General features: G+C 47.2%; 2 protein-coding genes across 8 annotated transcripts in view; both read left to right on the top strand.

Moving 5' to 3' along the window:
• LOC137145656 (fibrinogen silencer-binding protein-like) overlaps positions 1 to 16582 on the top strand; it is a 30875-nt gene extending 14293 nt beyond the window's left edge. The window contains exon 2 of the mRNA XM_067536539.1: positions 15630 to 16582. Within this exon, the coding sequence (XP_067392640.1) occupies positions 15630 to 16140 (511 nt within the window). The 3' untranslated portion in view covers positions 16141 to 16582. The remainder of the gene's footprint in view (positions 1 to 15629) is intronic.
• LOC137145697 (DNA repair and recombination protein RAD54B-like) overlaps positions 1 to 27067 on the top strand; it is an 85000-nt gene that overhangs the window by 46855 nt on the left and 11078 nt on the right. The gene's annotated exons all lie outside the window — the stretch shown is intronic.

Genomic DNA, 27067 nt, shown 5'->3' with positions numbered 1-27067 from the left:
ATGCTTGATTTAAGCAATGTAGGGCTGGATACATGCCCTTTTTTTATTTTCTCGGACACTATGTACTTAAGAGGGGTGTGGGCTGTTCGCAAAATAATTGGGGCAGAACCAGTAAGGTATTGCCAGTGCCTCAAGGCCCATACCAATGCCAGCATTTTTTTTTTTTTTTTAACAAGGGGTAAAGATGTTCTCTGGCTCTTCTATTACTCAGGAGGCAAATGCCACTGGCTTTTGACCAGAAGGCCCCTTCTGGCTTAAAATAGCTCCTATTCCCTTTGGGGAATGAGCTAGCTGTAACACAAATGGTTTAGTATGCTAGTTCAGGGGCGGAGGTTACCGCTTGCTTCAGTTCTAATAGGGCCTGATCTTGTTCTGGGCCCCACTTCTAGGGTACACTTTTTTTTTTAGTAGTTGGTACAGTGGCTGTGCCTTTAAGGCAAAATTTTTTACATGGTTGTGGAGCCATCCTGTGAGACCTAAGAAGGATCGCAATGCAGAGACATCAATGGGTGCTGACAGTTTACAAATTAATTTCACTTTTTGCTGATAAGGGGTAATTCCTTTTTGTTTTAATACTGAACCCAGGTATTGGACTTCTTGCTGACACAATTGGGCTTTTTAAAATTTAATTCAGAAGCCTGCTTGCTTAATCAGGAAAATTACTTTAATAAGCAAAAGCAGCTGGGCTTCTTGGGTTATAGTCCAAATGAGAACGTCATTTACGTAAGAGATAACATTTATTGGAATAGGTGCACAGCACCATAATTTAATAACATGGGCATGGCAAATCATGGGGGAGCAGTGTAGCCTCTGTGGAACAAAAGTAAAAGTGAGTTGACGGTCCCTGTAAGAAAAACCAAATTTATACCAGCAGTTTGGATCCAGAGGAATAGCAAAGAATGCATTTGATAAATCTAATACTGAAAACCATTTAGCTTCCATAGTTATTGCAGCCATCACTTCTGGTAACTTGGCCACCACAGGGGCTGTCTTGGCTGTACATGTATTTAAAGCCCTGTAACTTACTGTAAGTCACCAGGTTTTCCCGTCCGCTTTACGGACTGGCCATATGGGGGAGTTGTTTATGCTATTAGTTTTCACTTTTTAGTAGTTTTCACTAGCACTTTTTGCTGCAAGAAAGCAGTAATCGTGGGTAACAATTTTTCCTCAGCCTCCTTTGGGTATTTGTACTGCTTCTGGGGTGGTGGATCAGGTCCTACAATAAGAACACAAGCATCCACCCAGCCACAATCCAGTTTATGTTTGGCCATGCTTGTGGGTGTGCCTGTACTATGTTAGCAACATCTAGGGAATACCGCTGTGGTGTAACTGAGAGCAGCTATGGTGCTTTAAGAGCTGCCACCCTATGCGCAGCTGCAACAACTTTAGGAATTCTCAATTAAATCTACAACACCCAATTAGCTAAATCAACAACAGCCTGCATTTTAAGCATACAATTCATGCCCAAAATAGCTGCTTTTCCAGCAAGTGCCAAACCAAAAAACTCTGTCCATGTTTTCCTTACAATGGTTTAAGTAAGGGGATGAGAGAGGGGCATATTTATACTGGAACCTTTAAACTTCTCTAACCTCTATCAGTGATTTCCGTTTAACTTGACCGTTGACGGAACTAAGCAGTCATTAATCAATGAAATAGTGGCACCAGAATTTACAAGCATATGCTGTCCCAATGCCCCCTGTTCAAAATCCACCCAGATAGTGAGTCATCCCCATTTATCAGATATTAAAGGTGTCACATATATTAGGGGACTCAGGGACACCCCACCCCCTATGCCTCCGAGGACTTCCCCATAGGAGGTGGGGTCGGCCATGGACCCTCATCAGCATGTTTCTCTGGAGTGTGAGACGCCCCCCTCTTTGTTTAAAAAAAAAAAAAAATCAGGTCAGCCAGTTGCTTATTTGATTTGCTGTCGATTAGAGCTTTAGGGGCATATTGAAGAGTTTGATTCTACAGTACCCAGCGCAGGGGATCGATCTTTCTACAGCCTCGCCCTTGGACGCACCCTCTGTTAACTCTTTCAGGGACTAAATTACTCTCTTTGCTCCCTTGATTCTGAAAAGTGATCTGAGCAGCCACTTTTCCTCCCGTCTGTGCAGCAGCTTTCCCTTTGTGCTTATCAGGGAAGGCTTGGCTCACTAGTAAATGAGCTTGCCAAACTCTCTGTAACAGTGCTTCCAGTGTCATAACTGTTAAATTTAGAATACCCAAAGCAACTTTTACTTGCTGACATAGCCCTTTTATGAAACAAGTGCATTGCATTACATTGAACTTGATCAATATCTACGCCCTAGGTGGGGTCTTAACACCACCCTCGAGGAACGGGACCGCACAGGAACTGAGCACAGCCAGGCTGCCACAGATGTCCTCTGGGAGATCATCAACCATCACTCACTGGTGGACGTCTGGCATGACCACCACCTGGACGATGTCACTACCTTCACCTTTGTCCGGGTGGGGGAAGATAGATCGCACAACTCCCAGTTGGACCGCATCTATTTCTCACGTTACCATCTCTCGCGGGCCCACTCCTCCAGCATCTGGCCGGCCCCGTTCTTGGATCACCATATGGTGACCCTGATGGCATCTCTCACTGCGGAGGGACCAGGACTGGCCTACTGGCATTTCAATAATAGCTTCCTAGAGGATGTAGGCTTCGTGGCGTCCTTCCGGGAGTTTTGGCTGGCCTTGTGGAGGCAGAGTTGCGCCTTTCCCTCGGTGCGGTGATGGTGGGACGTAGGGAAGATGCACGCCCGGCTCTTCTGCTGCGACTACGCTCAGGGGGCCAGCTGGCGGAGGGATGCAGGGGTAGAGCAGCTGGAGCAGGAGGTCTTAGAGCTGGAGGGGCATCTGGCCACCAGCCCCGAGGATCCATCCCTCTGCGGAGCGTGCCAGCAGAAGCAGGAAGTGCTCTGGGCCCTCGAAGACCTTCAGGCCTGGGGTGTCTCCTTTAGGAGATGGATCACGGCTCCTCCCTCTTCTACGCCCTGGAGGAACAGGGGGGCTAAAAAGCATGTCACCTGCCTTTTAACAGAGGATGGTGCCCCACTCACGGGTCTGGCGGAGATGCGTGGAAGGGCCAGGGCCTTCTACGCTAGCTTCTTCTCCCCGGATCCAACTGAAGCTGCCGCCTGCAGGGTACTCTGGAACAAACTTCCCACGGTCAGCGCGGGCAACCGGGACCGGCTGGAGCTACCTCTCACTCTGGCCGAGTTCTCAGAAGCCCTCCATCTCATGCGCACCAATAAAACTCTGGGCATGGACGGGCTGACTGTGGAGTTCTACTGCGTGTCTGGGACGTCCTCGGCCTGGTCCTTGCCATTGTCTGGGCCGAGTCCGAAGGCAGCAGAGTCCTCCCCCTCTCATTCAGGCAGGCCGTGCTCACCTTGCTGCCCAAGAAGGGGGACCTCCTTGACCTTCGGAATTGGCGTCCCTTCTCACTCCTCAGCACGGACTATAAAATCATAGCTAAGGCCATCTCGCTGAGGCTAGAGTCCATGTTGAAGGACGTGGTCCATCTTGACCAGACCTACACCGTCGCAGGCCGTACCATCTCTATTTGGTCCAGGACCTCTTGGAGCCTGGGTATAGGGATGGTCTGTCGTTTGCCCTTCTGGCCCTGAACCAGGAGAAGGCATTCAACAGGATGGACCATGGGTATCTTCTGGGCACCCTGCAGGCATATGGCTTCGTGCCCCGTTTTGTGGGCTTTCTCCAAGAGCTGTACGACAATGCAGAGTGCCTGGTCAGGCTCAACTGGACCCTAACTGAACTGGTTGGCGTCGGGCAAAGAGTGTGTCAAGGCTGTCCACTGTCAGGCCAGCTGTACGCTCTGGCCATCGAGCCCTTTCCTGGCTCCTCCTCCTCCTCCACGAGAGGATGACGGGGTCGGTCCTCTGTGAGCCAGAGCCGAGGCTGGTCATGTTAGCGTATGCCGACGACATACTCCTCATGGTCCAGGACCTGGGTGATCTGGTGCTGTTGGAGGCCAGCCTGGCCATCTACTCAGTGGCCTCCTCCGCCAGGTCAACTGGGTCAAGATCTCTGGCCTGATGGTAGGGGCCAGGTGGCAGACGAGCTCCCTCCCACCCGCACTTCAAGCCATCTGGTGGAGCGCGGGTCCGCTGCTCTATCTGAGCGTTTATCTTTCTGCCACCCATCCCTCCTTGGCAGAGAACTAGCACGATTTAGAGGGCAGGGTGTCTGAGCGGCTGTGGAGGTGGACAGGACTGCTCTGGTGCCTTTCCCTTCGGTGCTCAACTAGCTAGTCCTGTCCATGCCCTGGCACCAGCTCAACACCCTGGTCCTACTCCCGAAGTTCCTGGCCTACCTGCAGAAGAGAATTCTGGAGTTCTTTTGACCAGGACTGCACTGGATCTCTGCAGGGATCCTGAGTCTCCCCCTGGAGGAAGGAGGACAGGGTCTGTGCTGTCTTCTCAGCCAGGTCCAAACCTTCCACCTCCAGGCCCTGCAGAGACTCCTTTACAGTGCAGGTAGTCCGGCGTGGAGCATGCTGATGCACACCTTCCTCCATCACCTCCAAGGGCTCTGATACGACAGGCAGCTCTTTTATCTCCATCCGAGAGGTTTTCCGTGAGACCTCTCCAAGCTACTGGTCTTCTACCAGGACCTCCTCTGGACCTGGAGGCTGGTCTCGGCCTCCAGGTTGGTTGTGTTTGCCGAGGGGGAGGACCTCCTCACAGTGCCCCTGCTACACAATCCCCAACTCTGTATGCAGGTGGCAGAGACCCCCTCGGTGCGACAGAGGATGGTCCTGGCAGGCGTCACCAGGATTGGAGACCTCCTGGACTACGACTGGGGGGAATGGGTGGATCCACAGGCACTGGTGGGGCTTTCCACCCTTCGAACTCCCGGTGCATACTCCAGGAGGTGAGGGCAGCCTTGCCTCCTGCTGCTTGGGTTTACCTTGAGCGGGTTCTGCAAGAGGGCTTTCCCACCCCTCCCTCAGTCCTAGCCCTCTGGAGCTCTTCATTGGGCCCCGGCCCTGCGTGCCCCCCTGGCTGCCCTCTCCCCACGCACCAAGCCGGCTGCTAGACTTGAAGCTGGTCCGTTTCCGAACCACATCCAGGGACCTTCTGTACACACTCGTGCTCCACGCCCTTCATTTCCTCGCTCTTGTGTCCCGCCCAGACACCAAAGGGCGGGACCTGATACCATCTGTGGAGGCAAGGATCCCTGGTGGGCCAGTATCTATTCCACCTTGACCCTGCGGCCCGCCGGGGACATCAATTGGTGGCTCTTTCATGGAGCTGTGAGCACGAGCGTGTACTTGGCATGGTTTACCCCTTGCCCCGACACCTGCTCCTTCTGCAGCATGAGGGGGATCCTGGGGCACATCTACCTTCAGAGCACCAGGCTGCAGCCCCTGTTCCATCTCCTACAAAACCTCCTGCTGAGGTTCTGGCTGCACTTTTCCTCACACCTGTTAATCTATTCACACCCCATCCGAGGCCCCACAAAGTCACGGGACCTCCTCGTCAACCTCCTCCTAGTGCTGGCCAAAGTGGTCGTCTATAACACCAGGGAGAGGAGATTGGCTGAGGGGGTGCTCTGCGACTGTGTGGTCTATTTCCGTTCCTCCATCCAGGCAGCGTTTCTCTGGGCAGTGTCCACTGGCTCCCTGGACACGTTCCGGGAGCAGTGGGTGCTGTCCGGAGTTCTCTGCTCAGTGTCCCCTTCCAGTTCCCTCCATTTGACCCTCACGCCCTTTCCTGTTTTTTCATTAGTTGTCCCACGAAATCAGTTGAGTTCTGGGCCCAGTGGCTCCTCCCCTTAGGCTGGAGGAGGGGCCTTTAGCAGTGGGCTTGTGCTCTCCCACTTCCTGGAATCCAAATAATAGCACTCTCTGGTAGCCATCTACTCTGAGCCAGTCACAGAACATAAACTCAGACATGTGAAGTGTAAAAGTATAATTAGGCAGGCCAAAAAATAATTTGAATAGCTAGTAACAAAAAACCAAAAACTAATAGCAAAAAAGGTTTTTGAGTACATCAGAAGCAGGAAGCCTGCCATACAGTCAATGGGTCTACTGGACAATCGAGTTGCTAAAGAAGCATTCAGGGAACACAAGGTAATTACGGAGAAGCTGAATGAATTCTTTACATTGGTCTTCACTGCAGAGGATATAAGGTAGATTCCCACACCTCAGCCATTCTTTTTAGGTGGCATATCTGAGGAACTGTCCCAGACTGAGGTGTCAATAGAGGAGATTTTGGAAAAAAATGATAATTAAACTGTAATAAGTCAAAAGTACAAGGTGGTATTCACCCAAGTGTTCAGAAGCAACTCAAATATGAACTACTAACTGTGATATGTAATCATGGCTTAAATCAGCCTCTATTCCAGAAAACTGGTGGATAGCTAATGTAACACCAATTTTAAAAACGGCTCCAGAGGCAATCCTGGCTATTACAGAGCAGTAAGCCAACTTAAGTACTAGGCAAATTGGTTTGAAACTAGAGCAAAGAACAGAATTATCAGACACATACATAAACATGTTCCGTTGGGGAAGAGTCAACGTGACTTTTGTAAAGGGAAGTCTTGTCTCACCAATATTTTGAAATTCTTTGAGGGGGTCAACAAACATGAACAAAGGTTATCCAGTAGATATAGTGTATTTGGATTTTCACAAAGCCTTTAACAAGGTCCCTCACCAAAGGCTCTTAAGCAAATTAAGTAGTCATGAGATAAGAGAGAAGTCCTCTTATGGATCAGTAACTGGTTTAAAGATAGGAAACAAAGGGTAGAAATAAATTATCAGTTCTTCTTTGAGTGATTGCTCATGTCCATTCCACTATAGGTGTGTGCATGCCTCCATGCACGGCTACTGGAACTTTTTTCCCCTTAGCAGATCCTGTAGGATCGGCTCAGGTGCCCCCTGGAGTCCCACGCACATGCTGCGGTATATGAGGCACTGTCGGCCCTACGCCTCCTCAGTTCCTTCTTTCCACCCATGGCGGTTACTGGAACTGCCTGCACTTCCATTGCAAGCGCTTTATTCCCCGTGTTTAAATGTTAAACTAGGATTTTTTGTGTTATTTAGTTAGATTAGTAACTGCTGTAGTGGTAGTTAGACACTTGAAGATAGTTTACTAGTTTTTACTGGGAGCAGGTATGCTTCGGTGTCATGGCTTCAAGCTGTGCGCTCTGGTGGGAAGGCTTTCCCGCTAACTGACCCCCACTGTCTGAAGCGTGGAGGGGAAGCTCTTCGTAAGAGAACGGATCATAAGGCTTTCAGACCTCCGGAAAATCTGCATGAAAGCCCGGCTCATGGAATCCCAAGTCAGCTCCAAGCCAACTACTTTGCTGCGGTATCCAGCACAACACCGGTGCAGAGAGCACCGTCAGCACTGACCCGACTCGGCACCGCGGAGACGGACGCACTCGGACTCCCCCGCACCATTGGAGCAGGCAGGATGGAGCACTGATCCACACCAAGGTCGGATCGCGGAGACCTATTGCTGGAGCCAGTGTCTCCAGCCAAGGAGCCTCCCCTGACTCAAGGAGTGGAAGAGCCCCTGGGCTTCGATGGCTGAAGAGCAGCAAGAGCCTTGTTGGCCTTGCATATGCCATCGCCGCGCATACCTCCATGAGAGAGAAGGGGCTGGCGTTAAGGGGAAGCCCGTGTTGGGATCCCCTGAATGGCTCAGGAGATCCCCGATATGGGGAGGAAGATCTCCTGCAGACTGGTTTCCTAGGGTAGAGCAGGAACGCTCCCCTAGAAGTTATCCAGGTCGCGGTCGCTGGACCGACCTGCATCAAGTGGAAAGCGAAGTCGCCTGCCCGACACTAATTTCAACCCCCCTGGCACCGGGTGAGGTCCATTCCACCGCTCCAGCACTGAAGTGTTTGCCAGCAAGTACGCAGCGCTGATCCCGGTCACCAGAGAGAGTCTCGGTACCAAGGAGCTGGGCAGTGCAGAACCCGGTAGCCGGGGACAGGCTCAGCACCAAGGAATTTGCGCCCTTCCCCCACCCCCTCACGCCGAGGCAACAAGGAACCCCGGATGCCGGAGATGGACTTGGCACTGAGGTGTTCAACCCTGCACCAAGTCAAAACCCGGATGCCGGAGTCCGCCTTGGCACTGAGGTTTCGCCCTCCTGTACCGAGGCTGCACCAAGGTTAGTGGCTGGAAACAGACTCAGCACCGAGGAGTTTGCCATACGCTGAGGCCGGGCAGAGCTGGTTGCTGGAGCTTGACTGAGCGCCGAGACGCATGCTGAGTGCAAAATGTCCTCAGTGCAGGGATGATACTCGGGTCACCCCAGCTCGCCAGAGCGTTGTCCGTATGCCTACTCCGGCCGCAGTACCCACAACGAACCTAGTAGTTTGAGGTGGTCATCACCGCGGGGTCGCTCTCTGGAGTGATGGTACCACATAGTAGGAGGCTTTGGGCAGCCCCAGCAGTTGTCTGTCAACGGTTCCTCAGTGTCCCTTTGGGGATGCAGTACTTGGGGGAGCAACCAGCAACGAAAGTGCCAGATCCCCAAGCAAATGGTCTCAAAAGCAATGGTCACCCCAATGGCTGTATGGGAGCCTAAGGGGTTTCCCGAAGGGGGACGGGACCATGGTCCGTCAACCCCTCAGGGATGCAGCCAGTGCCTCAAGTACAAGAAAAAGGCCACCATGCACCCTCAGACGATGACTCGGCCCCACGGGCAGCAACTTCTGTGGGGACCGCCAGTCGGCGGGAAGAGGGGCTGCAGCCTCCCTCCCCCTCCCCACCAGCTGAAGCACACTCTGGTTGTTTCTAGGGCACACCGGGGACTGCTCAAGAGGTGGCGTCCATTGGAGGGCTGGAGGCAAAGGAGCAAGAGGGGTGTCAGACAACCTTTAATATGCTACCAAGGGGCTCCACAGAGTGGTAGCTGCCCTGGCCTACAGAGGGGCACCCAACATAATGAGGGTCTTGTGGCAAAACCCTCTCCTCCATATCCTGATGCCTAAATAAGCCAAGAAAAGTATTACGCCCAGCCAAGGGGTTTGAATACTGTTCACAACCCCGCCCTGGGTCCCTGGTGGAAAAACCTTATTCAATAGCATACCAGCAAGTGGAAGGTGAGCCCCTTGGGGGACTCGGTGAGCCGCTTTGCTGAGGCTCTGCCCAGCAGCAGACGCCAAGCCTGTAGGCCATTGCAGGGCAGGATACCGCGGGAGCGAGAGCAGCGCTCCTGACACCCTCAGTTGCTGCCTATTCAGTGGGCAGAGCTATTCCCTTCACCATTGGCATGCCCGGAGGTTAGTGGCTGCAATCCCTGGCCATCCCGAAAAGGTCGAGCAGCCCATCAGGGGCTCTTCCATGGACAGGTCAGCCTTCTCTTCATTCGCATAAAGGCGGATCTACATGGTCTCAGGGACTCCTAGACCATGCTCCGTTCCCTGGGCCGCTACAGGTGTCAGGCAGGTCTCCAGGGACAGCAGCAGGGAGGTGCCAGCCATGGCTATCTCGCGACCTACAGGCAAGGGGACAGAGTCAGGGTGTCTACGAGATACCATCCACCCTGTCTGGCTCCTTAGGCCCCCAGTAAAGGTCCTCTTGGCTATGGGGCAATCGGAAAAGGCCCCTTCTGCTGGTGTATGCAAGGGCAGTGCCCTAGCCTATACCCTCCTTCAGGCTTGGGTGAGCCAGAAGGCCTTCGGACCACTGGGCCCCTTAGATAGCTCGGCAAGCCAGGGCCCCCGGTCCTCTCCTCCCCTGGCCCCTCGATGCCCCCTTCCTTCCTCTCAGTGGCAATTCCACATCCAAGAGGTTGAGGCTGCCTCAGCCAGGAGGAGCGGGACAGGTCCTGCTCGAGATACTTTCTTGTGTCCGTCCGTCCATCTCCTTCCCCCCCCCCCCCCCCCCCGCCAAAAAAAAAAAAAGAAAAGAAAAAGGGGGATTTGAGGACGGTGGCAGACCTATGTCGCCTCACAAATACTGAACAAGGGGTTCAAGTCTTGCATGGTCCCCCCAGCTCCAGTAGTGGAAACAGGAGCCCGGTATGCCGCCCTGGATGTTAGGGGTTCCCTTCATAAGTCTGATGAATGGGCTCCCGTTGTCTCTTGGTGTAGTATATGGTTGCTACACTGACTGACAGTACCTGCACCTCTCTGCTTTCAAGAAGCGGGGGGACCTTCTGCAATCCCTGCGAGTGTTTTGCAGATCTTCACATCAGTGTGATGACGCCTGTACTTCCTTGGCCAGATGCCTTGTAAGCCGAGGTGAGTGCTGTTACGGCACTGTACCCTTTACTCGAGGTGGCCGCTATCAGGGTAACCGAAGGAGCCTGTTCCTTAAACGGAATGCCCCTTCACACATCCCAAGGAGTCGTTCACCAGACTTGGGAGGCTAGGGCTTGCTGCTGTCGGGTTATTTTTTTTTTTGGGGGGGGGGGAAGGGGGGAGGAAAGGAGAGGGAAACGTTGCCCCTCAGAGTATGAACTGTCTGTTTGGACTGTATCCCGGGGCTGTGACTGAAGCGGCCTAGGCGTCAGGCTAGCTATCCTCACCCCGTAGGTACAGGCCCTCCTGTGCCCTATCCGCTGTCGGCAACCTTTGGCTGTTGTCGTAGGGCATTTTGTATGTGGCCATCCTGGGGAAGCCTGTCCCACAGCAGGGCTGGGCCAAGAAGGTCTGGTCCAGGAAGCAACTGGTCACGCCGATGTATTCCGTAAGCTGCACCTGAGTTAACGTGAACTTTGTGCGTTTACCAGCAGGACCGCACCAGTCGCAAGAGACGCCTGACCAGCTCACCCTGCTCTGGGCCTGTCTGGGCGGACCAAGCACCATCAAGCGTGCAGCTACCCCTGCTAGGCCTTCAGTAAACACCGTCCACCAAGTAACAGACTGCGGGGTAAGCCGAAAAACATTACGGGGAGTCAACCCCTACAAAGTGGAGGGACCTTTGAGGATATGCACCCCTAACATCCAGGCGCCTGCCCGCCGCGCCCCCCCGCGGAACCCAGGGCGTCAGGCTCTCTACTCTAGCCTTCCGGGAAGGTGGCCTCCCTGGGGGTATTTACCTCGGCAAGAAAGGTCTCCAAGATCAGGGCTCTGACCCCAGAGCTCCTCCCTCATATTGTAGACTATACGATAAGATTCAGTGAGACCACACTGGGGCCCCTGGCCCAAGGTTGTTGCCCCATCTCATTGGACCAATCATATATTCCCCCCAGGTCTCCCCGAACCACATGGTTCAGAGGAGAGGAGAAGGCAGCACTTGCTAAAATGCGAGTGGGGCCCTGGCTTTTACATCAGATGTACGAGGCCGTTCAGGAGAGCGATGCAACTCTTCCTCGCAGCATCCGACTAGATGAAAGCTTCACTGGTCTCCAGCTGCCGCAAATTCCTTGGGAATAATTTCCTGCATCATGTTCGGCCACGAGCAGGTAAAGGTGCTGCTTCCGGACGCCACAGCTCACCCAACAGAGCTCAAGCTCCATCCACAGCCTTCCTAGCGGAAATGCTAGGGTGGGACATCTGCAAAACAACTGCCAGGCTGGCGGTACATACCTTAACATCCCACCACACCTTTGTCCAAGGCGTGGGAAGTAGTGGGCTTCAGCAGAGCTGTGCTGCAGGCAGCTCACTGCTAACTCCAGCCCACCTTTAGGGTACTGCTTGTTAGTCACCTATAGTGGAATGGACATGAGCAATCACTCGAAGAAGAAAACAAGGTTACTTACCAGTAACTATGTTCTTCGAGATGTGTTGCTCATGTCCATTCCACAACCCACCCCCCTTCCACACCGCTGGAGTTGATGGAAAGAAGGAACTGAGGGGGCGTACGGCCGGCAGTGGCTCATATACTGTGGCATGTGTGCAGGATTGCAGGGGGCACCGGAGCCAGCCCTACGGGATCTCCTCAGGGGAAAAAAGTTCCGGTAGCCGTACACGGGGGCATGCACACACCTATAGGGGAATGGACATGAGCAACGCATCTCGAACATCAGTTACTGGTAAGTAACCTTGTTTTTTCGGAGTGGAGAGAGGTAAATAGTAGGTTCTCCCATAGATCTATACTGGGACCAGTGCTGTTCAAAATATTCATAAATGATCTGGAAAATAGGATAAACAGTGAGGTAGTAATATTTGCAGATGATAGAAAATTACTCAAGATGGTTAAGTCCAAAGCAAACTGCGAAGAGTTACGAAGGGATCTCCCAAAACGTAGTGATTGGGCAATGAAATGGCAGATGACATTCAATGTTGATAAATGCAAAGTAAAGCACATTGGAAAACATAGTCCCAACTGTACATACATAATGTGGGGGTCTAAATTAGCTGTGACCATTTAACAAAGAGATCTTGGTGCAATTGTAGACAGTTCTCTGAATACATCTACTCAATATGCAGAGGCAATCAAAAAAGCTAACTGACTGTTAAGAACCATTAGGAAAGGGATAGCTAATAAGACAGAATATATCATAATGCCACTATATAAATCCATGAATACTGTGGGCAGTTCTGGCCACCCAGAACTCTTTCTATCTCAAGAAAGATACATTAGAATTGGAAAAAGTGCAGAGAGAGGCAACAAAAATGATTAGGGGAATGGAACAACTTCCATAGGAGACATTAAAAAAGACTGGAACTGCTCACTTATAAAAAGAGATGACTAAGGGGGGGATCTGATAGTAGTCTATAAAACATTGAATGGTGTGGAGAAAGTGAATAGGGGAGTGCTATTTACCCCTTCACGTAAAACAAGAACTGGTGGTCACCCAATGAAATTAATATGCAGCAGGTTTAAAACAAACAAAATACTCAAAACAGAGTGCTTCTTCACACAATGCAGTGTCAATCAGGGGATGTTGTGAAGGCCAAACATATAACTGGATCCAAAAAAGAATTAGATAAGTTCACGGAAAATATGTCCATCACTGGCTATTAGCCCAGAAGGTCAGGGATGCAGCCCCATGTTTTGGATGGCCCTAATCCTCCGACCACTAGAAGCTAGGACTAGATGACTGAGGATGGATCACTCAGCAAATTGCCCTGTTCTGTTCATTACCTCTGAAGCATCTGGTGCTGGCCACTGCAGAAGACAGGATGCTGAGCTAGCTGGACTATTGTTGTGATCCAGTATGGCTGTTCTTATGTACTTTTAAAAATTATAGTAGTAATAAAATAGTCAGAAGAGGAAGTTTAGGCTGGGATCCAGTCTCTGATTTTAGCCAATGCCTGATGCCAGTTGGCTTTGGAAATACACTTACCTGCTCACCAATGGAGAGCTGAACTGGTAAGTGTAGCACTGCTCTGGTTTGGAGCTTTGTTCCCTTTTCTGCCATGGCCAGAATGGGCCTAATCTGAGGCAGAAGTCTCTCCCTGTCTGCATGTGTATCAAACAGAGTGAATGGAGAGTCATCAAGTATTGATCAGTGTATCCTAGAATTATAAAGGTTAGAGATGGGAAACAACTATTACATTAGATTCTTAGACTTTAAGATAGCGTACACATCTAAAACTAAAAAAGTACATGGTATTCCACCTTCGTAACTTTAATCAGCGTATTTACAATATGTTCTTATTCTGATAATATACTTTAAACCAATATGCATACCACCTGTGGTGGCTTGAGAACCACTGTATTAAATCCTTCAGTCTTTCTTCCTGGCAATACAGAATTGTTCCCTACAGTCTCTAGTGTTTCATCCAGACTCATTGTAAACATGAAGTGGTGAGGTTTCCATTTCCATACTTTATACCCTGAACAGGAGGATGAGCCATCATAATGTTTATTCTAACTGATGTAATTTTAGATGCTGTTCTTATCCCTAAAAATGTTTAATCTCTTTTCAGTCTTAAGCTATTTGTTTCCACATTCAGTGGCAGTGAGTTCCACAGAGTAATTGTACTCTATCTAAAAAGTATTACATTTTATCTGTTTTTAAATTTACTTTTCATCTAATGAACAACACCTAATTTACTTGCTCTGCCCAAGGTCTGTGAAAGAAGTCTGTGGAAGAATCTGGAACTGAACCCAGATCTCTTGAGTCTGCCACCGACTTCTTTCTCAGATCTTGGACAAGTCATTTAATCTTCCTTTGTCCCATTTCCCTATAAAAGACTATAGTCAGACAAAATAATATTTATATTTTATTGAGATTCCATTTATTGGTAATTATTGCTCTTAACTTGCTTTTGATCAACTTTTTTAGGATAAATTAAGTGAAGAGACATTAGTTAAAATTAATTTAGAAAAAGATAATTTGTATACTTATTTATTATAAAATAGGAGCTATAAATCCTGAGAAATAAATATTTAAAGTGACGGGCTTATATGTTTTTCCACCATGGCATTGTTCAGAAATGAGTAACACTCAAGGTCAGAATAGGAGTGGAGGAGGGAGGTGCTAGAGAGGAAATATCAACTGGCAAGGAAACAGTTCAAACAGGGAACACTTAAATCTAGAGGCTCTTCTCTCTCCCATCCCATTCTGTTAGTGCATAAACTGGCTGCCTCTGTCACTTTCATTTTCTTCTCCTGCATTGCTCCCTTGCCACCTTATCACTGATTACTTTTGCTTTACCCATCATGTGGGAGAATAAGTGCCCAACAAGATGGTTCTGTGTACTATATATAGCCTTCTTCATGGTAGAAAATATCACCCAAAGGAGGAAGAGAGAGAGCGAGAGAAAGAGATTAGCTTTACAAGAGATGTAATCCTAGGCACTGAAGTAGTGAGATTCTGCCTGTATTTTATCTGGCAGAGGGGTAACACTTTATACAAATTATTCTTGATTAGCTATGTCAGGGTTGCAGGATAACTGAGCCTGTGTTCTCCCTCAGTGGTCCCTCAAGGGCAACCACTTAAAGGCTTCCGACTCACACCCATCCCCTCTCTTGGGTAGAGACCCACATCTCATTCCCTTCTAACCAGGGATTTTTATGGCTGCACAGCTGACTCCCTTATGCTATGATATCCCTACCACGCCAGACTGCCTAAAGAGGCCATATCCTATGCTTTGCTTTCTTAGAAGTGTGTTGCCCGCAGTTACAAGTTACCTCACAACTCCTTCTAAGCAAGCATATTTATTCTTAAGGTAAATCATTACAGAGAAAACATACTAAAACAATAAAGAATCTCCACCTGTGCTAAAAAGGTTACCAGAGGTCACCCCCAATTCCCAAGTAGGGCTCTGGTAAGCTTTAGTCCTTCGAAACCCATCAACTGTGTTTTTTCCCATGGTTATAATTTCATTTTAGATACCGAACAGAGACAGGGCAGATCAACTGTTTCATTATACAGCTCGGGTCTTTGATCTTGGCCCTTTGTAATAGGTGAGTCACTCCTCAAGATTCAGCTTCCAGGAATTCCCCAGGAAATTCACTTAGTACTTCCTCTCCCAAAAAGTACATATTTATTTGGCACAATTCAATATAGTCTCTTGAAATCCTGTGCACTTCCCAGGGCTTACATCTGTCACTTCTCCCTTGTAGAGAGGTTGCATACAGTCTTGGCTCACCTTAATACAAAAACTTAATAAAATAATGTCTTCCAAGGATATTGCAAGAACATACCATATTTGTCACAGGTTAAAACTTCTCTTTTTGTCTGTCATGTTTTTTGATTACAGATAATGACTTAATTATTATGTATATGTTTTAGTGCTAACGTGGATAAAGAAATAGTTGCTGGTACCAGTTCTCCTCAAGCAGTGTTGGATCACCATCCTGCTGCTGTCACAATGGAGTTGGAAACAGAAGAGGATGTCAAACCTCCTCCTTCCTTGGCTGTAGATTCACAACAGAGTGAGGACTTAGAACAAGGAGAAGAACACCAATTGGTGCATGTTATGGAGAGATCTCCTTCAACTTCACTGTCTTCTGTTGATATGAGAATGATGTTGTCTCCATCTCCCATCCCGAGAAGGCTTGAGGTTGGAGAACGCTTTAGGCCAATGTGTGGGTATGACCCACAGATGTTGCAAATGCTGAAAGAGGAGCATCAGATAATCTTGGAAAATCAAAGAAAAATTGGTCTTTATGTCCAAGAAAAAAGAGATGGCTTGAAAAGAAAACAGCAGCTGGAAGAAGAGCTACTGAAAGCAAAAGTCAAAGTAGAGAAGCTGAAGGCAATAAGGCTACAATGTGACCTGCCAGAATACAGCAGTCTTTAAATATTTACCATCTCTGTCACATAATTTGAGTTGGTTTATTCTTTGAGATACTTAATAATAAATTGTTTAGGCCTAGTAAAATGAATTCTTCTGTCAATTTGTCTGGATCAGAATCCAGCCTTGAAAAGTGGATGCATGTTTTCCATTGTATTGTTTATATATGTTAGCAAAAATGTCAAATGAATTGCACAGATCTGAGTCTTCTCAATATTTCTAGTCTCAAATATAATCAGATATTGTAGTTCTAAAGTGTATAAGATAAAATCTGCCTTTGGAAATCTTCCACTGATCTTTATTAGAGCTGGAATAAGCTAATGAAAATTTAGGCAGCTGTTCTTAAAGATGTTGATATGCTTTATTCTTTTTTTTTTTTAAAAGCAATTCCTATCCTTCTTAATATTTTCTGTGAAGTTATTAGAAGGTTAATAAATATTTATAAAGCGAGAAATAAAGGCCATGTTTCTTTATGTATCTTTTTCACCCTTGTCATAAGCTTTACTAGTTTAAACATGAGTGAAATTTTGCTAATGTGTTGTGTGAGCTAGGAAGACATAGAAAGTAAACTGACTGGATTGTTTTTGGGTTTTTTATGCTCAACCAAGAAAAGGTTGAGTAAATGCACATACCTTTTTAAAATTTAAAACTAGAGATGCTTAAGGCAACACTCAAATTTTCAGTACTGCAGGCATGCAAAATTTGTGTGCACAGTTATTGTGATTGTGTATTCAATTGTGGTAATTACACTGGCAAGAGACTAGGAAGATATCTAATTTGTTCATTTCCAGGCATAATTACTATGATACATGTGCAGCCAAGACAGTTACAGGTGCATGTGTATCAACATCACTGTTATGCTATAGCTACCAAAATGCAGTAGTTTCTGGACATAAATAATTTGTGACCAAAAATCCAAGTAAGATTCTTTATGATCTAGGATAATATTTGAGTAGTATGACCTTCTGATTATTTTACAAATAAAAATCCCAAGCACAAAAAATAAATCCATTCCTCTCCTTACCAGTAACAACCTTTGCTTGCAGTGTAGTCTCTATACTTTTATGATCACTATTCAGGAAGCAAGAGGCAAATACATGCCTGTCAGTCATAGTTAATACATAAGCCCCAGACTGCCCCTTTTTTTCATGGTTCTTTGCCTTCTGCCCTCTGGAAGCGTGGAGCAGTATCTACCTTACTCTTCTGGCTCTCTAGTTCTTCTAACATTATTTTCCGTTCCTCCAACTTCTTAGTACAAGAAAAGGAGGTGAAATACAGGGTAAAGGAAAAAGAGAGAGAACAAAGGAGAATAGCATTCCTCCTGTGTCTATCTCTAGGGCCCCAGCAACAGAGCCTAAAGAACCCTTATTTGTAGTGCTGGTGTGAGAGATGGAGATAAACCAGCTTGACAGTCAGAGCCCAGGATGAGTTTGTGGAGTTATAGGGGAGAAGGGAAAAGCGAGAGAACAAATTTTTACTTGCAACATGAGGAAATGGGAAATTGAAATCAGTGAGATTATATGAATATGGTATTCCACAAATATCCCCTTTTTTTCTACAGTCATTTTGCGATAGAGCAGTACTTTAAGATGAGAGATCCATTCCCTCCATTGTACTTTTTGTATGCATTGAAGATATTAGCCTCTCAATAAGTTTCCTGGATTTCAGTATATACTCAACCTCAGCATTCTTCAGTTCCAGGAAAGTGACATGTCATGTAGAGCTTGAACCATTTCCACAGGATGTTCATTTCCCTGGGCCTACAAGACTCGAAACCTCTTTTAAAAAAAATAAAAAGCATTCTTCCTGCTGCACTTCACCATCCAAGTTCTGGCTTCTGAGGAATGGGAACCAGTAGTAAATTTTCTGTGCCTATCTCATAGCATGGAAATACCTGGCTTTGCCTGAGAATCTAGATTGTCCAGTGTTATGGGGTGGATGCCAAGTTGTTTCTGTGTTCTCATTCCAAGTTGTCATAGATGTGGTCCCATTTTCAACAAAGGCCAGAAGAAAGTCTCATGGGGCTTATGGTGTTGCAGTGGTTCTCTTGACTATAATCTACTCTATACTGGTTACTAGAGGCCTCCACGTAGACCTTGGAAGAGTTTCTACCTAAATGTCCATTTCTTTTGACATCTTTCTCTACAGATGTTATCTCTGTGAGGGCCAGAATCATGGAACTTTTCACTCTTTGCCAGCAGTAGGTGGCTTTTCACCAGGACCGTAGAGGTAGACGCAAAGATCAAATTGGCAGAACCTCCCCCACAGTTTTAGATTCTGGAAAGGAAAGATTTGGGTGGGTGAAGACATAATAGATATGGAGGTCCCATGAGAACCCTTTCCCCACAATCCTCACTCCAGATTATGATTGTTCTGTTTCTGTTTATATGCCAGAGAATGGAGTTTAATAAATCCTCTTCTTTGTGCTAGTGGCATCTTCTGTCAAGAGACTTCTCTTACTTGCAGTTTCCTTCGTTATGATTCTGTCGTGTGATCTTTCAATTCTTGCGTTATTTTGCAGTTTGTTAGCACCTTGTCCTTTGGGTTCACATCTACCTTTAGTCACATCAGAGATTCCTCCTCCTCCAATTGTATTTTTAAAAGGAAATTTCCATGGAAGATATCCTATCCTTCTCTCAGTCTATCAAGAAGTCAACCATCATATTTGGCTCTTCTCTCCCTTTAATTTCGATGGGTCTGCACTTCTTCTCCAGCACCCACATCTGGAATTTGCACCATCACATTACCTGCCTCTTAGACTTGGGCATCTTTCACTTCCTAGAACATGGCCCTTTCTTTTATGTATGTTCATTATTGTTATATTGCAGCTTTAAGGTGTGTCTACACTGCACACCTGTATAGGTTATGTGTAGCTACATGCCACAGTGAAAAGCAGGCTGTGTTCACATTATGGTATGTAGCGACATGTGGCATTGAAGGCCCTAGCAAGGGGCATGTAGCGGGGAGCCTTTCCCCAGTGATGGAGCCTTTCACTGCAGCAACGAAAGGCTCTAGCAACTTCTTGATTTTCCTGTCACAGGTAGCTGCTGGACCTTTTCTCCACTGTCTCACTGCTGCTGGAGTCTTTCCCTGCTGCTGGAGTCTTTTGCCATTATCTCCACACTGCAGGAAAAGACTCTAGCAGTGGGGAAGCATCAGGACACTACACTGCTAAAACTAGCAGTATAGATGGGGGAGGTACTTTTTGGGAATGTAGAGAACAGTGTAGGTTACATACCCTAAGATTTTGACATATCTTTATGCGTTTAAGCAGTGCCTCATTGTCTACACTGCTGTTTATAACCATTCCTTGGGGAGGCCAAGCAGTGTATGTACTTCACACACTGGCATAAAGAGTGTACTGTGTAGACATACCCTCTAGGCAGTTTTTCTGGACCTGCAATCTTAGGAATTTTTGTTATTCCAGTTCACAGCCATGCTGAACTAATATATATGAACAGGCAGGGAAGAAAACACGCAGCCCTCTGCTTTTGTTTTTCTCCCTTGCCAGTATCTGTCCCTGAGCAGTGCCTCTGTCCCTGTCTGCCTCAGAAAAGTGAACCTCTAGCAAGGAGGAGTATGTGGAGCCTTCACCCTCCTGTGGTCTCCGACAGTTAATTAGTGTGCTTCCAGCAAGATAACCAAGCTAAACAAGTCATGGCAGGTGAGCTGCAGTCCCAAATTGGAGTGATCTTCATTTGCTTGAGATTGGCACAAGGAACTCTAATAGTGTTCTCTTCCTCTTCTCTACATTCAGGAGTTTTGAGAAAAATCAGACATTTCAAAAATGATCCTACTGGCTCCTTTGTGGCTCTTCATCTCTGAGCAGAAGAGCATCATCAAATTCTCATCTGTCAACTGGATGTCTGTTTCAGAGATAAGTCAACTTCCTCAGCCAGGGGCTTGTCCACTGGTGAGTAACTGTGTGGCAAGCCAAGGTGTGAATCTACTGTACAACAGCCTGCCGTGCAGTAATTTGCTGTGTGGACACCGCTGTAGTGCAATGAATGTGCCAGTGTGGCAAGATTTTCAATTTCAGTTTTGGTCTGCTGCAGGCAGTTTCAGGTCTGGGCATCTGAAGTAAGAGCAGGGAGAATGTCCTCTGTAGTCTCAGTGCCCTGCTGGGCCCAGGCAGTATGGAGGGAGGAAGCTGTCCAATTTCAATGCAAAGGGTATAAGACCCAGGTAAGGAAGAGTGGATGAAAGTAAATTAGTACAAAGAGCCTTGAGGAAGGTGGAGGAGACTTGGTTTGGAAGCTGGTGGTGCGGAGAGGAATACTGGGAGTTAGTGTTGGGGAGAACTGGTAGTGGCTGAGCAAAGAGACTGGCTGAGCAGGAATCCTGGAAGGGAAATGGAAGAGGGATTGGGACCATAAGTAGGGGGATGTGTAGGATGACAAGCCATGGGGAAGATTGGAACTGGCTAGGCAAGAAGACTGGGACTGAGAACCAGTGTGTGGGATGGAGGCGGTGTAGGGGGAAGACGGACCTGAGAAGAAACAGAAGTACGAGGGAGAAAATGGGACTGGCTGGGTAAAGTTACTGGAACAAAGCGCTGGAAGGTGGGATAGGGAGGAGCACTGATTCTGGACGTGGAGCCTGGGGAGAGCAATTGAAAATGGGAGTTGGTGGGGATTGGAAATATGGGTGGATGATGACTGGAGGTCATGCTGTGGGGGAAGAGAGATCTGATGAGTAGCTGGCAGGAAGGAAGCTAGGACTGTCTGGGCAAGGAAACTGGGAAGAAGGAGCTTAGGGACGTACACTGGGAATGGGTGGGCAAGGAAATGGACTGTGATAAGAATCCTGAATAGTGGGAACTGGGACTGGCTAGGTGGAGCAAATGGGACTGAGATGAGGAGCGAGGGGTAGGGTAGAGACAGGATGGGGACAGTTTGGAGGATAGAGCAGAAAGGGGTCACACGTAAGGGGAATGGGAAGAAAAGTCTGTGCCCACTAGAGAACATTTCCTTCCAGAGCTCAGAATGGAACTGAAAGTGGTTATTCAAGTGATTGCACATATCCATTCCACTTCAAGTGTGTGTGCGCGCAGTGCACCAGAGTCAGATTTTTCCCTTAGTGCTACCTGTCGGTGCGGCATATGCGCCCTCTGCTGCCTTGTGCTGCTGCATGATGGTACAAAGGGTGCAGCCACCCTAGAGCATCCTCAGTTCCTTCTTACCATCCATGGTTGGTTGTTGGAGTGTGTCGGTTTGCTTCTGCAAGTTTTCTCCCTTTACAAGGAATTTATCTTATCCTTCTGTAAATACTTGGTACTCATTAGATAGTTAATTGTTCAGATCAGTATACATTTTATTTATTATTCTTTTTTTGAGCATCATTTCCCACTTGTTATAGAAGATTGACAACCGGTACAGGGGATGCCTTGGTCTCCATGGTTTAAGCAGTATGCCAACTGCAAAATATTTATGCTGATGAGTGACTTTCATTCCAACTGCCCCAAGTCCTTTGGTGAGGATCACATTAGGGACTGCTGCCAACTCTGTAGATACTTTAAGCCACAAATAAAGAACGAGGCAAGGTTGAGCCATATCCTGATTGGGGTGGCCCTGCATCCACCTTCTGAGCCTTCTAACTCAGGCAGTGCATTGAGTGCCTTGACATTTTTGCAGAGTGCCCCTCCAGGCATTGCCTTGGAATGTTGGCACCTATCCCCTTCCTTGGTGCCAAGGAAGAATCACAAGACGTCAAAATCATCCAAGGAGCCAACACAGCTTCACTAGATGATCGAGGTCCTCGGTGCCATCCACGACTTGACACTGAAGAGGATGGGGAAGGCATCCTTAGGCAAGAGATGCTCCTTGATACCCACTTCTTACGATCAGCGGTTGTTGGCTCTGGTACCAATACCCAAGCCATTGAGACTGACACTTGCCATGGTAATGACTACTTCTGTGCAGTAACATAAGCAGCGGGAAGGTCTTTCGGTACCGACAACTCTGGAAGCATCTGCAGCAGAGTGAGACCTGCTCTGCCTTTTGGTGCCAGACTCCCTGAATGGTAGAGGAGACATTTCCCGTGGAACTGGTGCATTCTCAGGCACAAGCACTGAACTTATCTTAAGCCCATGATCAGCCCTTGGTACTGTGAGGGGATAAAGATTCTGAGCAGCCAGTGTTTTCTCAACTGGTGCAGTCTAGGCATAAGTCTACCATGATATCCCTGCAGTGGTGACCCCAAAACTCAGCACCACCTGGTACAGTACCACTGCGATCAGACTCAGCTTGGAGTCTGACTTGGAGTTTGAGGGAGGCTCTTATGACCTTCCCTCCTGAGAGAAACAGTGGAGCTCCCCTTCTCTTTCATTGAGGGAATTTCTTTATTGGTATCCAATAGCTATTCAGAGACAATCCGGAGAGAGGGAACCCTGGAGCATTTGTGGTTGAGGTTATATGCCATATTCATAGCCCTATTCAAACCTTTGGGGCACAACCTCTGCTTCTAGATCCTCCCTTGTTCATCAGACTTTTAGATCTCCTCCTACCAGGTGCCATGAACAGGTCCTGGAGGAGGTTGTCGATACTGAGCAAAACCCTCAAGGCCTGCAACCTTTGGAAAATCCACCCACTACACCGAAGGAGGATCGACTTCGTCCTCCTTTCCGTTCATCCTTGTCATCACCTGATGAGGCTGTGGCTCCTCAAGACACCCACTGGTCCAAAATGATGACAGGGCTTACTAAGATCTTCGAAAGAAAGCTGCTGCCTCTCTCAGTATGCCTGTTGAGGTCCAGGAGAGTTCTCATAGTCTCACAGACATTGTGAGTTCAGTAGGATATTCTATCTTCCTATCAGTGTGGTCATTCTGGAGGCTACAAGATCCTTGTGGCAAATGCCATTCTGTCTGCCTCCAACAGCCAAGAGAACTGAGAGAAGGTACCACATGCTTTCTCAAGTTTCTGAATGTTTTTATTCTATTCCTTGTCAGGTGAGTTGGTTATCTCAACAGTAAATGAAAGAGCATGTCAGGAATGGCCTTCTTCTACCACAAAGGACAAAGCCACAAAGAGACTAGACCTTTTCGGTGGAAAGATTTATTCCACAGGTGGTCTACAGTTTTGTATCTCTAGCCAGCAAGCCTTACTGGCCAGATATGACTTCTCCCTCTGGGACAATAAACTGAAGTTCTCAGACAAATTGCCAGTGGATGCCAGGCAGGAGTTTCAGGCTATCTTAGGGCAAACTTGTGGCTAAGACTGTCACGCTGTGTGGAGTAGCTCACAACTGTGCATGTCTACTTCAGGGCAAACACCCCAACCTTGTGGTATGTTCTATAATTAAATTTCAACAAGCCTGTAACAAATATGCACTCCTGGACCACTATGCCAGTCTTACCATGGAGTCATAGTCCCCTTAGACTCTCCAGCCTATCTTGCACCCAGGCAAACTGGATTTTGTGATAAAAGGTTATTAAAACCAAAAAGCACACCATATCGGTTGATCCTAGTCCCAAAAGATCAGTCACTTACTCCAGATCAGTTCGTATTCCAGAGCTTACACCAAAGGCAATGCTGGCAGTCAGTTCTATAGTAAGCTAACTTAAGATTTATTAGTGGGGGAAAAAAGGGAGAATGAAAGTTATTGAGAGGTTAAAGCAGGTAAAATATATGTACCAGTGAGTCACAGTCTATAATTGCAAAAGGTAGCAGAGGTATAATAATTGGCCAGTTTCCCAAAAGTCCCTCAAGGCTGCCTAGAATAACACTGGGCATCTCCATCTTCCAGATCAGTTATTCTGCCCTGTTAGAATCCAAACAGTCCAGGCATAAAGGATTTTTCTTTGAATCCATATTTATAGTCTCATCACACAGAAAGCAAGCTGACAGTGTATCTACCCATGTGGGCTTTTCCTTTGACGGCGATGGGTGAGGAATGCAGTTAGTCTTTTGACTTCAGATCATCACCACATTGACCATTTGTTTTGGAATTAGCACCTTTTCTGATAAAGTCTTTCATTAACTTCAGCAGACATCAAAGAAGCCTTGGGGAATGCTATTTAGTTACAGAAGTATTTACAATGGAGATGTTTACTATTACATAATAACAGGAACAGTAGGTGAAAACAATACAAGTAACAGTCCACTAGTTTTCATGAAGTTTAAACATCTGGATACACACACTTACATTTAATACTTTGATCTGTATCAAGACAAGTGAATTGATCTGGGATTCTAATCTGAGCTGGCACCTGGTTTACTATCATTACGAAGACGTCTCTGCAAACTGCCTTAGACGGGGCAGATGCTGCAGCCAGAGCCATGGCATCCAGAATAGCTATGCCTGGTTATTCATGGCTTCAATTGTCAGTCGTCCTGCAGGTCATCAGCAGACTATCCAGGACCTTCTCTTTGAAGATCCTTCCCTCTTCTCACAGATGGTAGATGAGAGGCTCCACAGTGTCAAGTATTTGAAGGCCACTCTGAAATCACTGGGAATTTACACTCCTTTCCCTAAAAGAAAGCAATTCCACCCTCAGTCTCTCTGTAGATACTTGCTCTTCCTGCCTTGGCAGCCAGACCATTCCAGGAAAGGGGGGAATAAACCATAGGAGGAAACCTCTACCTCTTTAGTTTTCATCTGCAGCAGGTTCCTGGAGGCAGTCTAGAAATCCCAAGCAGTCTGTTTGACTCCATCATTGAGGACAGAGTACCAGATCCACACTTGCCAGTTTCTTCCTCCATTTTTTCTAACTGGCTGTCCCAAGTTACCACAAATTGATGAGATCTAAGGGTATTGTAGAGGAGAGTTACACTCTGCACTTTATTTGCATCCTTCTGTGAGGAAAACTGAACTGTGGACGAAACAAAGCTTCACTGTGTTTTAGTTGAGGCTCATCACTTCCCTTCCACCCCCTATCCCCAGCCCTCCCCAGGAACCACTTTCACGAGACTGTCCTCCTCCATAAGATCAAGTTTCTCTTCCATTTGGGAGCTTTAGAGGAGGTTCCTCTTCTTCTCTGAGGGAAGAGTTTTTATTCACATTACTTCTTGATTCCAAAGGCAAAAGGGAGGACATAGAACCATCTTAGATCTGCAAAATCTACATATATATGTAAAGAAAACAATGTTTCATATGGTCCATCACCCCTCCCTGGATCCTGGCAACTGGTACTCTGCCCTTGATTTGAAGGATGCGTATTTCCATGTGGCTGTTCATCAATATGACAGGAGATTCCTAGTATTTCTAGTCAACAACACACATTTTCAGTTTACAGTCCCACCTTTTGGCCTGTCTGTTGTCCTGCAGGTATTTACAGAATGCATGGCAGTGGTGGCTGCAATCCTAAGGAAAGCAGAGGTACAGGTATTTCCTTATCAGAACATCTGGCTGGTATGAGGTCAATCCAGGCTCCAAGTAGAAGTCAGTCTCTCCAGAATCTAATCCCTCTTCAGTGTTCCAGTTCTGTTGATAAACAAGGAGAAATCAATGTTCTCCTTAGTTAAGAAAATAGAATTTATAGGGGTGGTTATGGATTCTACAGTAATCAGGGCATCCTTACCGTAAGCCATCTCAAAGCTTCCCACTTTCTGGGTGCTCAGAACAGCTTGGTGGATTGCCTGAGCCGATCCTTCATTTGTGATCTCTGCTGTCTCTCAGGCTGGAGATCATGAGATTGATTTTTCAAACCTTGGTGTCCCTCACATAGATTGTTTGCAACGTATCTTTTCAAAGTGCCAGGTCTTTTGTTCCAGGGCAGTTCTCAGTCAGGGATCTCTGACAGTCATTTTCCTATAGTCTTGGAAGGACAAGGTGCTGCATGCCTCTTCCCCCATATCACTTCTTCCGAGGGTGTTGCTCAGGCTTAAGCGCGATCATGCTTGCATGATCCTCATAGCCCCAATGTAGCTCTACCAGCATTGGCTCTTCAGTGTGCTGAGCCTATCCGCTTGGGCTCCTTTGACACTGCCTTCAGATCCTGAACTGATCTCTCAGGACCACGGTCACCTCGTGTATCCCAACCCCACTGGTCTCCATCTGATGGCCTGGGTGCTCCATGGTTAGCACCTTAGGAGGTGGAGTGTTTGGGGAATGTGAAAAACATCCTCCTGAATAGTAGAAACCATCAGCTAGATATGCTTACCAGCTGAAGTAGATATGATTCTCTTTATGGTCAGAGTAGAAGGGAATTTTTCCTTGCACCTCGAGCCAACGTTTTCGGGCTACTTGTCCCACTTGAAACAACAAGGCTTATCTGTTAGTTCCACCAGAGTTCACCTAGCAGCTATCTCCATTTTCCACCTTTCAATTATGGGTCACTCAGTATTTTCTTAATCCTATGTCACTTAGGTTTTTAAAGGGTCTGGAGAAATCTGTGCAACAAATGCCAGTAGAAGAGTTTACACTGGTGTAAAAGATAGTAGAGGTCCCTGGGGAATTGCATGAGACTCAGAGTGTGTTGGTACAAAGCTGCTATATCTCCATGTCTGTATGCCTCCATATATGCGAGGTCAGTTTAGCACCAAAAATGGGCAGGACTGTTACAAAGTAAAGTTTTCCCAAAGCAGCATTAGTCTGTGGTTTCCTGCAAGAAGTTCATGTTTGTGAATTTGCTTTGAAGCACCTGTAATTTAAAACTGCTTCCTGTTGTCTAAAACAAGCAAGGACAAAACAGTAACCACCATTTACCTGCCACAGGAATGAATTTCCCTCCTTTGGCACAGTGTGCTTTCTGTGCATGCTGGGTGCAAAGCATGCACCAACTTTGTTGAGTTTTATAATAAACATTATATTTCTGCTTGAACTGTTGAATGGATCACATTTATGTAAATCATAATTATGTAACTTGGTTTGGAAACATTACTCCTTCTCCTCCAGTAATATTGTCAGCCACTCTGTAAGTAATCATTGCTTCTTAACATGTGAAAATGCTAAAAAATATGGCAAAAACAACGAGAGTCCTGTAGCACCTTAAA

Source organism: Emydura macquarii, unplaced genomic scaffold, assembly GCF_026122565.2.
Source record: "Emydura macquarii macquarii isolate MOO-44397 ecotype Brisbane River unplaced genomic scaffold, CSIRO-AGI_Emac_v2 contig_383, whole genome shotgun sequence".
Taxonomy (NCBI): domain Eukaryota; kingdom Metazoa; phylum Chordata; order Testudines; family Chelidae; genus Emydura; species Emydura macquarii.
The sequence above is the reverse complement of the archived record's forward strand: the minus strand, read 5'-3'. Positions and strand labels throughout refer to the sequence as shown.